Source organism: Platalea leucorodia (genome assembly GCF_965183815.1).
Source record: "Platalea leucorodia genome assembly, chromosome: 5".
Lineage (NCBI taxonomy): Eukaryota > Metazoa > Chordata > Aves > Pelecaniformes > Threskiornithidae > Platalea > Platalea leucorodia.
In genome coordinates this window covers 45,923,600-45,940,873 of record NC_138827.1, presented here as the reverse complement: position 1 = coordinate 45,940,873, position 17,274 = coordinate 45,923,600, and the positions used below count along the sequence as shown (strand labels likewise).

At 40.3% G+C, this 17,274-nt stretch overlaps 1 protein-coding gene across 1 annotated transcript; it reads right to left on the bottom strand.

Moving 5' to 3' along the window:
• Positions 1-2,373: 2,373 nt before the first annotated feature.
• Positions 2,374-14,182, bottom strand: ATP6V1G3 (ATPase H+ transporting V1 subunit G3; the record flags this gene model as incomplete). Its single annotated transcript, XM_082313225.1, has 3 exons — positions 2,374-2,547; positions 5,788-5,888; positions 14,101-14,182. 3 exons carry the CDS (start codon positions 14,180-14,182, stop codon positions 2,374-2,376), a joined length of 357 nt encoding a protein of 118 aa, XP_082169351.1.
• Between the last annotated feature and the right edge of the window lie 3,092 nt (positions 14,183-17,274).

Below are 17,274 nucleotides of genomic sequence, written 5' to 3'. Positions count from 1 at the left end.
AAATAATCACGTTCAGAAAACTCGAGTGCTTAAGACCTTAAGTGCTTATATCCCAGGTATGCAGGTGATAGCAAGGGTACAGGCAGGTCATTGCCATGATTGCAGTGCAGTGTCATGGCATGAGAGATGGCACAGCCGTGCTGTCCTCTACAGACAGTGCTCATCCATGCTGCCGTGATTTCTGCTGTCCCCCACCATCCTCAGGTTTTTGTCAAAGAGGGTGTATTCTGTTAATGGGATAAAGTATTTTAAGGAAGATTTAATTAGGAGATGTGTTTGTGGCTGTTAGGACCAGAAGGGTAGAGAGTAGCCTTGAAAGGAGGGCAGAAGCTTTGCAAGAGAAGCAGTTGGTGACAGAAGACAGATTTTGGCAAGAATGAGGGAAAGGGGTAATGTCATAAAAAGAAGCAGGGCAATGTAGGAAGCCAAAGCTTTATTTCATGTAACCTGTGTGGCTGGCCTCCTGAAAAGCTGCTTCTCTAGTTTGCTGCCCACCACGCTGTGGCAATTCTGCTCTCACCATACAGGAGTGTGTATTGTTATCCTATACAGCTGGCAAAGGAAACCCCATTGCTTTAGTTCTGCAGCTGAACCTGCAACGTTTCTCTATGTTTAGAAGTGGTAACCAGTGGAAAGGGTGCTGAGGTAGCCCAGAAGGGAAAGCAGAGCCGTCCTGAACGCTGCAGTGCGTTCTCGTGAGAGATTAGTGTCCACCTTGGTGACTGTTTAAGTTCACAGAAAATATATGCTTCACAGTTGAGCACTACGCTGGGACTGCAGCCGTGACCCAAACTGGAGGCATGTGCGCCTAGGCAATGAGGCAATCCTGACTGCCCTGTGCCGTGCAGGAGAGTGCCTGTGTTGGCTCGTGCGCATAGGCTGGGACTGAGGTTCCTTCATCCCCTCAGTAAATCAAAGCCTATCACAACTTGAGTCAAAGCACTCCTAAATAAATGAGCCTTTTAGCTGATGTCAATAGGATTTCTAGTCTTTTTCCCATTCCTAGGCATCCTTGCGTCCCCAGAGAATATAACCAAGCACAGGAGACTGTAGCAATCAGGGCTTGGGGATTTTGTAGCATCCAGGCACAGCCTTGAGGAGTCATGTTTGCTGACATTAAGAAGTTGACTACAGCTTTACGGTCATTTTACACATGACAGCCTGTCAGCTGCGTAAACCTGGCTGGAACAGGAGATTGCCTATGACTAGCTGCTGTGAAATTGAAATGATTTGTCTGTGTCTACGTGGACTGAAAATCACAGTCTATTGTTTGCGAGTCATTGCAATTTCTCAAGCTTCTTTTCTAATTCAGTGTAATTTTGTAGTGGAGACAAGGCATTAAGGGGGTTCATGATACAGGTGTGTGCCAGACCCCCGCTTCATCAGTGCCTCCCATCGGCCTCCCATCAGATTTAATAGACTTCACCTTGAAAGCACCAGATCATATTGTATTTTCCTAACTTCAGTAGAATTTATTCCAAAGGAAAGCTGTGCCATTGCAGAAGGGAGGTATTACTCAAGGTCGCTTAGGGTGACAGAAGCGAGCTTTAACTGACGTGATTTCTGTGAACACCCCATGGACTAAGGTATCGTTTAGTGTAACTGGTGTAGAGTTTGAGCTCATGGATTCCTGTGCTTTCGGTCTAACTGTATAGATAATGATGGATGTGCTAGTCTGCACCTTGAACCAAAGCAATTTCGTAAGTAATGATTACTCCTCTTCTCATTTTTCAGACTTAACAAAGCTATATAAAGTTTGTGGTGTAGTTAAACAACGGGACAATACTCTGAGTATGGCTTTTGAACATAATTCTGTACAAGTCAGCTGTATTTTTCTTTAAATTAGCATATAAAAATTGAAAATATTTTGACCTATTCTTTTTGACCAAAAGCTACAGAATTTCTATATGTTCCATAACCCGACCACTCCCTGTGTCACAAGGAAAACAGAAATGCTTTATTTTAAGTTTTTGTGATATTCTATTTCATGTGACTTGAAGTACAATAAAGATTGGGATAAACAGACTTTATGCAACACCACGTCTTAGTACAGAACATTTTATAAGAGAAAGGGAATAAAGACTCCCACTGAAAAGCTGCTGGTGTCAAATAAGCATTTATTCTGCTGTTGTTGACTTGCCCCTGTCTAAATGACAGGGGCTTAGCTACCAACAGGAAACAATATTCCAACAAATGCTTGTGAAACCCTGTATAATTCTTGTCACATCAAAAGCCTATGTAGAACTGTGTGCTTTTGGCTTTAGTGTTCTTTTTTTCTCACACATAGAGAAACTATAAATGAGGAAATATTTATGCTTATCAAGAAAGACGGCTACTTTTTACAAACATCCTTCCCCAGCACATCAACGGATCTTAAACTGCGTGTCTGAAGTTTGGGTGAACTTCAGGGTTGATGTCACATATCGTGCTCAAAAGCTTTTTCATCATGCTCTCCATGTTCTTGTGGTAGCTGCTAGTGAGGTTTCGGATGGTTTCTGTTGTTTGTTCTTCTATTTTAGCAGAGAGGTTACCTTGGGAGCCCATTACCTGAAAAGCAGAAGTCCTCTGAGCAAAATAAAGGGTTACATATGATTATGTTTATTGTACTTTTCTTCTTCATCTAGCATAAACATAACACAGACACGTCACAGTGCTTCCTAACAGTAAGGGTATCATCTAGGTTGAACTGTATACATAAAAACAGGATTAAAGGGAACTCTTTCATATGCTCATTAGCAATGGGAATCTCCCCATGTAATGAAAGTTTCCCAGCTCACTGTGGGAACAACATTGTACATGTTTTGTCTTTTATATCGCTCATTTTAATTTGTTTTCTATTTTAATGACTAGTCAACTAAGTTCTATCACCAGTATGCTTTGTTTGGCCTCACTGAGAATGAATGTGAGTGCCGCTAAGGAGCAAAACATGGGAAAGCCTTCCTGACAATGCATAATTACAGTTTCAGAGTACTTGAAATGTCTTCAGCAGTTAGTGATGTATAACCCTCAACAGGCCTCAGACAAGGTCTTTTAATGTTACATTTTCTTATCTGGCGAAATACCAGACAGCTTCTGGCACAGTTAATATCAGGACATTCGCGTAGAATTTAATTGACTCTAGACTCGCTGAACATTTTAGCAAGGTTATGTTATAAACAGATGCACACGTTCCAAATCCGTGACTTTGTTCCCTCCTCCCCCACTGCCCCAACATCCCTTGAATTCTTCCCTTATGGAGAAGTCCTTCAGATACTGGCAGAGAAATTGCTTTCCAGCTAAAGAATTCCACAGGGGAGAGCAGAAGACATTTCTGCATGCTGACAGAGTAAGAAAGGAATAAGTAACATATTCCTCTTGTTCCTGCCATGGTTCTCTGGGGTGGACTAGCAGCTGAAGCTAACCTGTGATGTCAGTGGGATACCTAGAGGATGACCAGAAACAAAGGCGGAATCATTAGCTTTATTTTCCATGTGATTTCAGCCCAACTTAGTCCTTAAAAGAAGGAAAAGCAGCTGAGTTAAGATCATTTGCACAATTCACCGTTGCAATTCTATTTATCAGTACCTGGCAACGTGGTAAGAAGTTTGTCTGTAATCGAGATGTAAAACACTTTCTGATTTGGAAGCAATACAGGATGTAAACTTAATTGTAAATATCGGGAAAAGATTATAGTTTTCTATAGTAACTATTTTTAGCTGGCATTTTATTTTAGCTTTTAGACAAGTTGTAAGGGTCTCATGTGGGAAAGATTGTACAGCTTAGACCAGATTCATGAAGCATATTTTTTCCCCAGTGGAAAATAACTTTCTAGAGATCCCAGATGGTTGCATGTTATCCAGCTACTAAATACTTTTGAAAAACCTCAAGAAAAGTATTATAATTTTAAGAAGAGCCTCTGTAGACTGGGAACCTGCTCTCTTCAGTTCATGCTAATACTGTAACTTGAGGTAGATGATTCTTACTCTTCTACCTATTTTTTTCCCCCTATTTCTGCTTCTGAATTTGAAGACCTTTTTCTTGTCAGAATGCAGACAATGCTCTGCTTAGTCTATGATTTCTGCTGACCTTGAAGGTCTGCCCCTTATTTTGCCCACACCGGTTTTATGCTAGTGTCATTCCTAAGTCGCTAAAACGTTACATTGACTTGGAAGCCACAAAATTCAGAACTAGGCTGCAGATCTCCAGGGTTCAGTGATCTCAGACCCTGAGTACAAACACCATGAGCACTAGCAAAATTGGTTTGAGATCCGGGCTTAAATTTTGTATATTTTGAAAAACGATCTCGCATATTGTCACTCTACCCTCAAATTAATTGTTATTTTCTGTTGCTGCTGCTGTTCATTCTGGAGTGACGTGGAACATCTCAGTATGAGAAAATTTACCCCAGTTTGGACACAACAACACCAAGTAAGAGAAAGAATAGCATTAACTGAGGCTGTGACAAAGAACTAAAAATACTTGTGTCCGAATACCTGAGCTAATAAACTGAACTGGGCGTCAGACTTCCCTCTGCACTGGCTTAGCTGGAACTCCTGACTGCCTTCCAGGCACAGGTTAATAATGATGACATTTGTCTGGGTAGATAAATGTTCGACATAATGGGGTCAGGAAACGTGAAGGAGGACTGCAATGATCTTGTACAACACGCTGTCATTTGAGGAGCAATATGTGCTCTGTCCTGCTTGTGTGAACTGTTCAGTCGACAAACAGTGGCCTTTCCCTGCAGCTTTAATTTTGTTTGTGATGAAAAAATTGAGTTCACACCAAAGCAACATCTTTTCTCTTCTGCTATTTCAGACCTAAAACAAGAAGTCTGGCTTGACTGAAAAGGTGAACAAATTTTAGAGGTGTTTTTACTTTATTTTAGCATCAGTAAACATCTGAAATTGTACATCTGAGACAATTCCACCTGGCCTGGCTGTGTGACAGTGCGTCTGGGGGCTGGCTGTGTATGTTAGAGACTTTGTGTGTATATCTGTTCCTAAGGCTTGTGATCTCTGCTGGAAAATGTTTTATGTGAAGTGTGACTAAAATGACAGGTTTGTAAAGCAGTTTTTATTTGACCTCTTTGGCTTTTTTTTGTGGCTGCTTTTGCACATGCAGTTTCCTTGCCTTTGCACAAAACAAGCAGGGGAAAAAACAAGAACAAAAACGTAAGAGGAAGGTCACCAAGTAAAAAGAGAATGGTTTGTGAACTTTCATGAAAATACTAGAGAAAACTGTAAGATGGCATAAATTTATAAAATGTACTATAATTCAGATATGAAAATATCAGCCAGCCCACTTTTACTATGAAAACGTAGTGAAAAACTCCAAAGTTTTGGTGATTTCAGTTCATCAAAGAGGCAGTCTTGTATGCAGTCAAAAAAGTCAGCTAAAGTGGAACAGAAATAGAAAGAAAGACTTTAAATCTTTGCTTTTACTGAAACATCCACCTTACTGAAACCTCCAGTTTCAAGACAGGAATGAGGTCTGTCTGGAGTTAAAGAAAGAGGACCCAAAGATATTTTTCCTTAAAGGAGATACATCTTCAAAGGACAAGCATGAACCAAATACAGAATCTGGACAATTTTAGTGGTGAAAGTCCACAATACCTTCTACAAATGCATTCAAAGCCTGTGAAGAAGTCAAGATGAAGCATATACACATCATAGGTGATATCTCTGCGTTTAATCCGTACGATCACGTTGGTTTAGAGAAATCTCCATGTAACACTGTTTGAAGCAATTTGGTTTACCATTGAGCAGATTGACACTACAAAAGAACATATACAGGTTTCTTACTTACATTTGTTTGCTTGTTCCTAAATTCCTTCTCCCTCTGTAACCGGTAGTGGTCTATCTCAGCTATGGCTTCTTCTTTGGCCTGCTTCAGCCTCTTTCCCTTTCCTAATGGGGGAAGAAACAGGGATTTGCTTCACACTTGTCAGTGTATTCCAGAAGATGAATCTCTAAATCAGAGGTATTTTACATGGCATAGTAAAACAGACAAAGCTTTGATCAAAGTCAACAGCAGCTTTATTTGCACAAGAATGGTCAGAAGAGCCAAAGTGATTTAGCTAGGGTACTTTTTGATTGAACGCGAGTCACGCAAGTACCCATCTTCTGAGACCAACTCCCTGTGCGAAAGCACACATCAAATGAAAAGCTTGTTGCTTTGCTAACAACAGAAGTCTTTTTGCAACTACACATTTTCTCATAACACAAATGCTTTTTTTTTTTTTTTAATCACAGCTTGGCGTTTAAATAAATATCTATCTTTCCTTCATCAGCAATAGTAGCAGCCAGATAACAGATTTTAGTTGTCACTGATGGGAAAAGACGTTATTCTGTAAGATTTGCTGTATTGATTGGTTGCCAGCATCCCTTCATCCCACACCAACTGGATTCTGCTTAGAGCTGGCAGATTTCCAAAGTACTGCAAGATACATCTTAACCACTACCAAACTGAGTCGCAACCTTCAGGCTTTGTCCTCTTCTCTCCCACCTTTTTCCCTAACATTTTGTTAAATGCAGAGATGAGTGATTAAGAGAAAAAGGAGGTCAATGGTATTGTCTACCAATGCATAGAAAATATGGAAGTGATTAAAAAGTCTTTTTTTCCCTTTTTAAACAGGAGGATCATCTGCAAGGTGGAATTTTAGGCTGTAGTGGAAACTAGAGCCTTCATCCCGAACAGGCTTGTTTGCATACTTAATTTTGTTCACTGTGAATAGTTACTTTGCCTCAGATAAAATGGTAAGGGTTTGTCAAATCAAGCCTGCGTAAATCATTGCAGGACTTGGGCATAAGGTAGTTCCTGGGTCTAGCAGGGATGTTATGTAAAGGACAGGAGTAAAAGGTTTGATGGGCATGTGATGCTTAAGCTTTTCCATGAAGCAAGTGTTGAACATGTCGTAACTACCCCACGGTGATGCATTTCTGTCTGTCTGTTTTGTATGAAGTTGGTAAAGTCGCATGGATCTCCACAGGACTCTTCTACACTACTTTGTGAGGAAAGTCACTTTGTAACTGATGGGGCTGTAAACCTCTTGCATTAAAAGTTGATATGTTATACTTCAGACACCGGGGCTGATGCTGATCTTTGGGGTGTCTTTCTGCTGTACAGTTAGAATTTTAGGAATGGGAGGGGATAAACTTGCTCCCTTTTCTTAACGGGAGAAATATCTTCGATGGCTGAAAAAGCCATTGCTTAGTTGCTTAAATTAGGCTATCACAAGAATGGAGGCTAAGCAACTGAAAAAGACATCTTGATCTGATGCGTGAAACATCCATTTATTTATTTACTTATTGTAACCGCCTATTTAACATCACTGAGCAATATGAATACTTTTGTAAGTTGTTTTTTGGTTTTTTTGTAAATCTTTCAGTTCAAACATGAAAGTTGAAAACAGTACCTTTTCTGAAATCCTAAGGAACATTCTCCAATGAGGCTAGAAAGATGAGCATTAGTACTTCTGATTTTTCTCCAGGCTGCTACACTGGATTGGTTACACCTGTGCTGATCTTCTGAAGCCTTATCAGGTGGGCATATAGCAATCTGTTTCCACTGAGCATGGCACGGTGAGGAAGCTGAATCTTGGGTGGAAGACTGTTATTTTTGATACATCTGAGATTCAACAGAAGCCTGGGCAAAATGCCTCATCCAGCAGTAAATTATCTGCCCAGTTGACAGCTCCTTCTGAAGTCGTTACCTGCAGATTGGTGAGTAGGAGCAGAGAGATGCCTGAAATGTGAATTTCCTTTTAAAGTCTTGATTCCTGGACTCTCTGATTTTGTGTGTGTGCTTATTGTGGGACCTGGAGTGCCTGACTTTTTACAGGAAGGAGCAACCTGGTGAGGAACTTGATAGCTTTACTGACTCTCAGTTCATCAGTGCGGTGCTGTCTTGTTTAGTTAATTATATTTCTCGGAGTTCTTCTGCCACCGAGGCACTGTGCTGATGTATAAAGGGGCAGAGAGGCAGTTTAAAACATAGCATGCAATTTTCCAGAGTTTGTAGTTGTCTGATAAGGGCTGATTCCCTCAGCTTCTGCCACTCACTGTATGAAGTCTTGGGACCAGTATGTGCAAACTGACAGATTTGTGTAAGAGCCTGACACCAGTCTGGACAACAAAATTTGGAACGAGGTTTAGGTCTGTATTTTGAAGTTTCCCTTGTTCTCCTCTCCAAATTTGGAGCTGATCAGCCTTTTATAGAGTTTTCCTCTAGGACCTGAGCCGGGGCGTGATTCTCTAGAGCTGGAAGTCGGGGGGAGTGACTACGATGAAGCTCTGCCAATTTCACCAGCTGAGGAACTGGATCTCTATAGCAAATTAAATTATTTCAAAATCACTGGGATTTTAATTTCAAATTCCATCTGGGGGGCCATCTGTAGTAAATATGTTGCATATTTGGCCACCAGATAGATAAATAAATCCATTTAAAATGCACAAAATGGAAAGAGATTAACTGTAAAACAACAGTTCATTTGCCTCTGACAATGTAGCTAGTGAACCAAAAAGTACATATGTACATACATGTCAGCTCTTGACAGTGCACTGGAGTAAGCACAATACATAGGGTGTCACTGGAGGGTGGCAGCCATTTCATTTTTCCATGATGCCTTTAGGATTGGCACAGCAGGAACCTGCTGCTTCCTATTTAATTAAGTGGAAAAGCTGTGAGTAAATTACTGCTAGTTCAACAACGTTGTGGACAGAATCGGCAACTGCCAATGTATGCGATAGTGCATATGCCATACCTGATTAAGTTAAGCAGAAACTAGAGCTTAACCTGCTGTTTCACTAGAGACAAACCAAAATTAATTAATCAGTCTGTTATTAACCACTTGTCTGCTACCTTAGTTGTGCAATATGGGATTGCCTTTTCAAAGTCTTACTGATCTTCTGGACGGGATTCTCTGCAGAGCACGGCTGAGCTGAAATCAAACCTTACACACTGAAGGGTGGCAAAGCATTGAAATTCAGTCAAGATCATGCAAAAAGAGGGCGAGAAATACAGGAGGATGGGCAAACCAACCTGTCCCTATGACATTTCCTCTAGGGTCATAAAGGTGAGGTACAGAAAGCTCCAAGTTTGAAGAGACTTTTGCCCCAAAGAGCATGCTGTGGGGGCCAGGTTTGCTGCTGCCCCGTTGTCCCTCCCTCCCATCCTTGAAGATGGGGAGCAGCAAAGCAGCTGTGCTATGCCTGATTTCCTTGTCCGCTGTTGTCCATGATTATGGTAGCTGACAGCCTATAAATTTCGAGGCATTACGTTAAATTGGCCAAACTTAACCAACTTTCTGTAACAAGTCAGCCCTGTATTAGATTTTCTTACCTAACCTGGGAAGGCATTATTAGCATAGAGAAAGGTTGTATGCTTCTTTCTAGGTATTTCTGTGATGTTAATGAAATACCTGGATCTGGTTAGATCCAAAAGAACTGGCGAGGTTTTTTAGGTTGCTGGGGATTTTTACATTTTGCAAGAAGAAGACAGTACAAAGCAAAAATGTTGCATTCTACTTTGCTCAAACACTAAGTTATCTTCCTTTCCAAAAACTGCCATGCTAAAATTGGCTTTCTGTTTTCAAACATATCATCTAGGCTTCTAGCTGAATTTCTGCGTAGAAATCATGTCATATTAAGAAGTTGCCAAAAATTAATCCTATTTTCTTTAAATAGGACCATTTCAGTTGTCTTCAAGAGTGTTAAATTGTCTGCAAAATGGGATTTAGGGATGCTCATTTTGAGAAGACTGTTTTGCACTTGTAATAAAATACAATAGAAGCAGATGATCGGTATGTATAGCTTTTTCAGCAGATAAAATATGTCCTGGATATTATCCAAGCGAGCGTCATGGATATAATTCTGTTTACAATAACTTATTTTGATTAACATTTGTTTTTAATCTGATTTCCTGAAATCTTTCATCCGAGTTTTCATTTTATTAGGCACTAGAAATTCAAGCCAAGATATAAAAATCTATAGGAAAACAAGTTTTGCTAAACCCAGTGTTTGTGACACATTTGTTTCCCTTGTTTTACCCAGAAGGATTTTCAGGAATTGATGTCTTGGCTCTGACAATGCTCAGTTATTTCTGGGATCCAAATTATGCTTAAAGCAAAAATGATAGATAACGCAGTGCTGTGTATAAAAGGCCAAAGGATCGCAGACTGTTTTGGTTTGCGTTTAATGAATTTAATAGTTTCAGCCTTGCATGTGTGCATTTACCAACAAACTGTTAATAATTTGTCAGGTATAAACGACATCAGCCAATGATACAGTAAAGATATTGCAAGCCAGAATAAAGAGTATTGAGCAAGAAGTATGAAAAAGCATGTACAGAGGAGCTTTAGCACTATATTTTTGCTTTGTTTCATGTCTATAAATGTAATTTTATTTACTTTCTAATTTTTCAGTTATCCAAAGTGGCTTTTGCTTTACAAACAGCTGCACCTATGTCAGCAAAAACTAGGCCCAATATCTGTTTATATACAATATTATGTGTGTTCATGCTACATTTTGATCTGGTTATGTGAGTATCAACTGTAAACACTGAAGGGTTTGCATAAGGGTAGTTTTGCTAATCACATTTCCTTGAAAATGGCTTTTCCTCGTTGTGTCCCATGAATGATCTGCCTTTCATCCTTCTCGCGTTACAGTGTAAATAGAATAGTCGAACTCATTCGTATAGAGGTGTTGTGCAATGGCTGTTTGCGGTGACAAGGGAGGGTCATATGTACAGGTTAGCAGGGACGGGACTGCATTAGCACTCGCTGGACGGGTTCATTGCTTTCACTTGCAGCCCAGATCCGCAGAGTGCCAGGCCCCGAGCAGAAGCTGCTGATCTGAACTGGTACCAGGTGGATCTGGGCTGGTGTTTCCTGGAGTGAACCAGCACGTCCTCACCTTGTTTCTCTAAATTGTGTGTGCACAGGTTAACTGATTGCACTGGATATATTGGTTGTTTCGTGTATTTCCTTTTATCTTAGTTTTTAAGCTCAGAGGCAAGCTATGCAATCCTTTATGCTGATCTAACTGCAGAATCACTCTGGGGAAGAGACTGTTTGAGTTATTCTGACTTGGCATAACTGGATTTGGCACGAAAAGATTACTTTTTGTCCTTGTCCCACAGTATTTAAGTTATGCCGGTATAGTTAGGTATCTACAGTGGTGTAGTGACATTGCTATGAAAAATATTGAAACTAAGGACAACATGGAAACTTTTAAATTTTTATTTTGTAGCTTCACCGCAAACCTATTGTAATGTTAAATAGAATAATGATTTTCTAGGTATAATTATTCTGCTAGATTAGCTATAATGCTTGAGTTAGCACAAAATCCAGGGTGGAGCAGTCCTTAGAAAAACCCGAATCAGAAACATTGAGGCCTGACCTTGCTTGTGTGATCCATGAGATCTAAAATTCACAAGAGCTTTGCTGTTTGCACCCTAGTAGAAACTGTTGGCAGTATTTAACATGAACAAAAAGATCCACCAAAGTCTTTAGGCAGTAGGTGAATATGCCACGTTGGCAGTTATTTGAATTTTTTGCCCTTGATCTGCTATACCTAGGAATAAAATCTCTTAGAAATGCTTGATTTTTTTTCATGGCATTGCACAGAGCTGCTGAGGCTGGAAGTGGCCTCTGGGGTCCGCTCCAACCCCCTGCTCAGGGCAGGCTCAGCAAGGGCAGCTTGATCGGGGCCATATCCAGTGGGTTTTGAATGTCTCGGGACAGACTCCACAGCCTCTCTGGGCAGCCTGTTCCTGGGTTTGACCTCCCTCACAGTTATAGAGTTGTTTTCTTATGTTTAAATTTATGCTATTGTCTCTTGCCCTTTCAATGGATGCCACTGGAAAGAATCTGGCTCTGTCTTCTTTACCCACCTCCCATCCCTTCTTTTCCCTTCAGATTTTTATGTATGAGAAATTTTAATTTTCTTTCATAGTTTTTATAAAGGCAAAAAAATGTTTGGTTTTAAAAGTAATAGAGAAGTCATACTGATGAAATATTTTTACTCTAAATATTTTTACCGATAGCAAAATGCTTAATAGCTGTTTTCCTGTAGCTGCTGAATAACTCCTACCTCAACACTAATACACTGGTAGGTGTAGGCAGTGGTTTAAGTTGAGTTTCTGACTCAGAGTTGTCTGGAAGATACTTTATCTGTAAGAAGCCCTGTGCTTATCACGAGCACTCTGTGCAGGGCTGAGGTGATGACAGGGCAGTGTGGTTTTTTCAGAGTAGAGTAAATGCACCTGTAACCATGTCTGGATTCTGCAAGACACTCATCTTCAGTCATTACTTTCATGTTATAATGATGCTTTTTGTTTTTTGAGTTTCTTAATTTATGAAACCTCTTTTTAACTGGCTGTTTTAGAAAAAGCCAGTCTGACCTTTCTGGTTTTAAAAACAACAGCAAACCAAACAAACTCAAGAGCAAACCAAATGAAAACAAAAAAATTAAAACCAAAAGTAAAGGATAATCAACATCAAGCTATCATAGCTAAAGGCCTGATTCTGCAGCCCATGTTCAGACCAAACCCCAGCTCCCTCCTCTGGGCGCTGTGCCTTTCCAGGTGACACACTTTCTTGCTTCTGGCTTTGGGGAACAGCATGTTTCCTCTGCCCTATGTGAGAACGGAAAAACCATCCCACTGAGAGCAACTTGTTTGGCTACATAAGAGTTGAATTACTTAATTATCCCTTGCTTTCAGGCTGGGAGCAGCAACGCCAAACACCTTTTTGTGAGCCTTCTCTTATATGAAGATGGGAGATTCTCCCCCCCCCCCCCCCCCCCCTTGCTTCTGCAAGGCACAGGCAGTGGGTGGGTGCTCAGGGAAGGGGTATTGCCTTCCTACTTATTTTCTTTGTGCTGTTGTACAAATTAACACGTCACACTAATAATTAATGAACACGCAGCAATGCTGATTTCTGTGTAGAAGGGATATAGCAACTACAGAAATTATTTTTGTTCAGCTTCTATTTCTCCACAGAAAACAAAATATATTCCTTCATCACACTCTTGCAGCACATGACATCTTCATGCATTTTAGTTGAGTCCTGCAGGACAACATTGTTTCCTGCTGCTGGTTTCTAAATCAAGATAACTCCATGAAACAGTATTAACGTTTCACTGCTAATGCAGGTCAGTGACTCATGCGGTTGGTACCTACGTTCAGGAGAATAAGGTCACCATATTTTGCATTAAATCACTGGGAGATGAATGCAGAAAATGAAGGAAATAGATAATGGAAAGACTGCCAGGAGAATTATTTCTTTGGTTGAAATTATTCTAGCGGATACCTTCATTTTTACTTTTTTTTTTTTTTTTTTTACTTTTTACATTACTTTTTTGCTTATATTTGACTAGAATAAAAATATATGAATTTATTATTATTGGGTATCTACACATGCTTTTCCCTGGGCATTTAGACATTCAGCGAACAAGATATTAATTTTAAATTGAACATTTAATCACTGCTGATTGCTTGTACTATGTAATAAGACTTATAGGAATGACTTATCACAGTACTGACAGTTCTTGTGATTGTACCGTGACTTTCATTACTAACATTGTGCTGAAGTACCCCTTTGTTTTCATACAATTTTTTTGAAGCCCAGCTGAGATTAGAAGACAAGTTACTAGATTTTGTAAGTAAAGAGGAACACTGAAAAATTTATACAAGACCTATAAAGAGAAATAGAGAGATTGGAGTCTGGTCCTCCAGAGCTGGCAGCCAGAGGCGTGTAGGCTTCCAGTTTAAATACCTAAGGAAGGATGTAATGATGTTATTGGCATTGAGATAAAGCAAGAATAAATCTAGCTACAGGATGAATATAACAAAGAAAACCTTGTTTAATGTAATAAGGCACTTGTGCATGCACGCACACAAGCACACATGGGCACAGAATTTTAAGCAAACTCTGAATGTTCAGGTTTGGTTAAATGCCTGGCTGCAGTCAAGGCACAGCACTAACGCGACTGAGAAGAAAGAATAGGAGCAGCACAGCTGTGATGTATACAGATGAAATAATGTTGTTTTTCTGCGAGCCACTGTAATTCTGAAGAGCTTACAGTAGAAAACTACAGTAAAACCAGGCCAGCTACTCACTTTTTTTGGCTTCCTCCAATTTGTCCTTGGCACGTTTTTCTGCCTGCAGAAGCTGCTGGATTCCCTGAGACTGACTGGTCATGCTGATTGCTGAGGCTGGTGCACTTCTGCGGGGACTGGAGCTTGGAGGGAGTTTTATACAGCTGCCAGGCTCTTCCTGGTGCTTTTTGTTCTGTCTGTTGTTATAACAGCCTTCCAGATTGCACCAAACCAGCCGGCTCTGCCTGGATTGCTGCTGGGCAAAAAGGCCTGCTAGCGTAATCAGAAAAACACAGCAGCGAGGTTGAAAGGAATGTTCTCCTCTCCTTAGGGTCACCGAAAAGCTGAAGTGTCCGATTAACACATTGGGAAAAGAAGAGAAGAGCACTCCAAGTGACTTGTAGTTTAATTTTTTTCTTTTTAATCTTCTATTGCTGAAGCAGAATATAGTTAATCTTGTCAGAGGAGCTGAGAAAAAAAATTGTTTCTTGGAATTTCCTTTTCATAAAACTTCCTATGAATGTGAAGAATCAGACTCAGTCAACAAGTAGTTTTGGTTGAAGACAGTGAACTGGTTGTAGGCTTCTGTTTGGTGTTACTTCTTAACATTATTTGTTAGAGTTTTTTCACTTTAAAAAAATATTCATTGGAAATGAATTCATCAGGGACTAAAGTTTACAAAAGCATGTGGTGGTTGAGGTGTGCTCTGTGTTTTAATCTGCCGTGAGGGAGATGTGTGCTGTGGTGGGAAGCTGTGGGATTAGCTCTAAAATAGAGACTCTGGGAAGGTATGACTGGTGGTCTAGGTCTTACTTTCAAGTCCTGCTAACACACACAACAGTCAAACAAATGTGTGAGTGTGGCTGTAGGTGCACATCCCATTCCCTACGGTAAGAAAGAGTGTCTTGTGAGCTACTGCACGGATGAGCAGCACATTCATGTTTTGAATCCTTATAAAAAAACCCACAACAAATCCCACTGTCAAAGGTACTTTGGCCATTGCACAGGAGGGGGATATGTCAAGATGCATAATTAAAATAGATTTTTTAAAGATACTATATAGCATGAGTAAAGCACATTCATTGCCAGTTCTTCTGACACAGTTGTGTCAGGACCAGAGATCACCTTCTGATGTAAATGGGCTTTTCTGGCTGCAAGTTTTTATATATATACATGTATTTGTGTGTATATATATATATATGATTTCTGCATATATATTATAAAATAAAATACGTCTATATAAAAATTATTGGTGCTCTATGCTAATGGCCCTTGCTGTAGGGCCCTTTCTTTTCTGGGGCTTCCTAGGGCAGCTGTGCCATGCTATTTGCTTGCTGCAAGGCTGTTTCCTGGTCCTTATGGGGAAACGTGTACTGTTATGAAGTTCCCCGCACCCCCCCAATAGCTGCAGGCTTGAGGGAAAATGGAGGGAGAAGCCTCTTGCCCTATTGCTGTCTTCATCTGTGCTCTGAATGACAGTAGCACCGAGACTTTGAAAATGAAGTTGTTTTGTTTTCTGATTTGTGATATCGGGGAGTCAAATTCCACCCAGGCTCCTTCTTGAGAAAATGCCTACTTCTTACAGCGTATCAGTCACGGAGTTTCTTCCTTCATCCAGAAACGGTGTGAGATGCCTCCTCATCTCCAGCACTGAAATCGGAGATCTGCTCTAGCTGCAAGAGAGCAGACGTGGCACTATTTTTAGAAGATTTTAATGCATAGCCTTGAAGTTTATTTTATTCAAACATATAAGAGGAAGTGATGATCAGTTGTACAGAAACTGAGGAAACTGTAGGATTAGGAAGCCTGTTGTGCCACTGGGCCTCAGCTCCAAATGATCTGACTGGCAAAGAAAAGCAGAAGTGGAAAATGAAAGTAAAAAATGAAGAGATTTGGTTTACTTGGGGCAGGAAACTTGGGCTCAGAACTTTAAAGCAGTAGTTACTTAAATAGGAAGTAGAAATGTTAGGCTTGTCTTGAACATCAAAAGTAGATTCCAAGCAAAGGGTCTTGTCAAGCAAATCTCATTGCTACAAGAAATGTTACAAAACTGCTAGCAAACTAAACTGTTTCAGAGTTTCTGGACTTGGCTGAAAGCATCAGGGGTTGGACCCTTTGATTTTTCAGAGCAGTTCTCAGTGCTGTAATTATGTTATGTGGCCTTCAGCAATGATCTGAATTTTGATATTTACAATCTGTTAATTAATATTTCACAGAAAATAGTTCTGTATGATGAATTTTTATGGAGAGAAAAAAAAGCCACCCTTGAACACATTACAAAGCTCTTCCATTGTTAAAAAAAATTTATTTATGTCTTAAGCAGATCATTTGAGCTGCAGATGTCACAGTTCACATATTTCAATGTTTTCCTGAATCAAAAAAAAATCTCAGTTTATAATTTTCCTTGTAGTTAGTTCATATACAGTGTGGTGGCATGCCATGCTGGCACTCCTCACGGCATCGGGCAGGTACTCGTACGCCTCTGCAGGGGAGAAGGTGACCATTTATTTTGGCTGGTGCTTATACACATTTTGTTAGACTCCACACAAAGTACTGCTGCTTAGAACTGATTTCAAAGCTTGTCTGATGATGATGGTGATGACCTCAGACTATGTTGACATGGCACCTCTGTGTATCCCACTTTATGGATAATTCATTAAAATAAAGTAGGTTAAGTCACCAACTGACCGAACAGGCTCCTATTTCATCACACAAGCTAATAAGAAACTTCTCTGTGTCGTAGTCACTGGCTTTCTTTCCAAGTCAGCTCCAGACCCATTTAATTAGAGAAGAGAAGCCAATGTGGTGACTGGTGGGGGGAGAAGGAGAGGTGTTACCAGAGGGAGAGAGGGCAGAGAGAAGTTTGTTGTTGTTTTCTTGGTGTGGTGGGTTTTTTTTGTTTTGGTTTGGTTTTTTTTGACTCCTCCCTTTTCTTCTCAGCATTTCATTTAGCTATCTCAGTCCCCAGATTTTCCTGAGCTTTTTCTGGTTATCCCCACTGACAGAAAGGGAAAAACGGGTTCAGTTCTGGCATTCTTGCTCCCCCAAAGCAAAGCTGTGGAGCAAGGAAATGAAGAGTCTTACAAGGGGTGAGAGACCCTGTTGAGCTCCCCCTGCTCATCCACAGCTTAACCAGCAGAAACACTCTAAATCAGGCATTTCTATTTTAGACAGAGGCTGTGCAGCTGCTGTCTT